The 1,630-nt window shown below is 54.6% G+C and overlaps 1 protein-coding gene across 1 annotated transcript; it reads right to left on the reverse strand.

Moving 5' to 3' along the window:
• Positions 1 to 526: 526 nt before the first annotated feature.
• On the reverse strand, positions 527 to 1,429 carry LOC135078368 (uncharacterized). Its single transcript, XM_063972965.1, has one exon. It carries the CDS (start codon positions 1,427 to 1,429, stop codon positions 527 to 529), a length of 903 nt encoding a protein of 300 aa, XP_063829035.1.
• Between the last annotated feature and the right edge of the window lie 201 nt (positions 1,430 to 1,630).

Consider the following 1,630-nt stretch of genomic DNA (forward strand, 5'->3'; position numbering starts at 1 on the left):
TAGCAGTAGGCCACTGTGGATCTGGCCAACGCGTCCCACCGCCTGCGCACTGGGCAGTCGTTGCTGAACGCGTTGTGTGCGACTTGCTCCGCTTTGGCTCGCTGGCAGTTCCGGCACGACGGTGCCCCGCCAGCGAGCTTCTCGGCGCAGTCGGTGCTCAGGTGTGGCCCCCCACAGTGGCTGCAGACATCCGCGGGCTCCGTGCAGAATCGCTTACTGTGGCCGTATCCCAGACACTTTGTGCACTGCACCAGCGGTGACTGGTCGGCCACTCGGATGTGCTGTAAGTCGATGTGCACGGTTCCCGCTTCAGTCGCCCTCTGCCAGATTGCCGGCGATACGCTCACGACGATATGGTTTGTATGGGGGTTTCTGGCCTTTTTCTTGTATCGAATCTGGATGCGGTCCTCCCCCTCGCGGAGTTCATGAAAAATGCCCCTGTTCTGCTTTCGCAGTGCCTTCAGGACGTCCTCGTCACTGTTCAACAACAGGACGTCCTTCAGGACTAGGAGCGGGTCTTTATTTTTCATGTCCTCCGCGACCAGGAGCCCCCATCCTCGATTCTTGCCTTCACTTTCTTCCTTTCCTCTTCTGAACTACACCCCATTATTATTTTCTGATTCTTAGCCTTTCGTATCCTGTCGACCTTCACCCATCCCTCCTTAGCGTTGACGGCGTCCCTGACCTTCCGCAGCACCTCCTCCCCTGTCTCCATCGCGTCCTTAGACGTGACCACGATGGAGTGCAGGGCCGACCTAACAGGCAGGCGCTGCTGTCCGGGCACGGACGCCGCGACGCTGGCATAGGTAGTCAACGCGCTATTGTTAACCTTCTGTTTCTCCGTCTCCTCTTTAATTTCATCCAGCTTTTTACTATTTACCAGCAGGAGTCTCCTGTTCTCTCTAATCTCAGCTAGTATGTCTTCCTCTTCTACTCTTTCCTTCTCCCTATCCGCTTTCTTCTCTTTTACAGGTTCAGGCTCGGTCACCTTCTTCGCCGGAGCCTTCCCCTTCCTTTCAATCTCTGCCTCTTTTACCAGCTGATACAGCCGATCCAGAGCCTGCGTGACGTCGGTCTTGATGTCACCGCGCAGGTTTCTTGCTGTGCCAAGAGACATCTTGGCCTTCTGCAGGCAGGCTCTGGCTTCGGCTGTCCTTTCCTTGACGGGTAAAGTGGCGGGCAGCTTGGGTGAGCTCGCCGATGCTGCCTCCACGGAAGCCCGACGCACTGGCGCGGGTTTCTTGGGGGCCTTCGGGGGCTCGGCCTGCGGCGGGGTTGAGTCGGAGCCAGAAGAAAGCCCAGCTTTCCCTGTCTCCCACTCGCCGACGCTGCGTCTCACCCTCCCTGCCCTCCTGATAGGTGGAGACTCAGGAGACCTCTGCTGGACCTCGTCAGTGGGCTTCTTCGCCGGAGTCCTAAAACCGAACATGTCGTCAGAGGTGCGCGTCGCCTAAAGTTCGGTACAATATAATCAACAGTCCGTATGACCGCTTAGTGATATTGGAAATAATAATAAAATAAAATAAAATTGTGTCAATAAAAGGTTTGTAAAAGTTGTAAAATAGAGTAAAAACACAAAACAAATAAAACAGTACAAATTAATAATGGGTTAGGTTAGGTTAGGTTAGGT

The sequence above is a fragment of the Ostrinia nubilalis genome, chromosome 14 (genome assembly GCF_963855985.1).
Source record: "Ostrinia nubilalis chromosome 14, ilOstNubi1.1, whole genome shotgun sequence".
Lineage (NCBI taxonomy): Eukaryota > Metazoa > Arthropoda > Insecta > Lepidoptera > Crambidae > Ostrinia > Ostrinia nubilalis.

What these genes read in the sequence shown, in the direction of transcription:
- LOC135078368 (XM_063972965.1), bottom strand. Translation starts at nt 1,429, where the DNA reads ATGTTCGGTTTTAGGACTCCGGCGAAGAAGCCCACTGACGAGGTCCAG.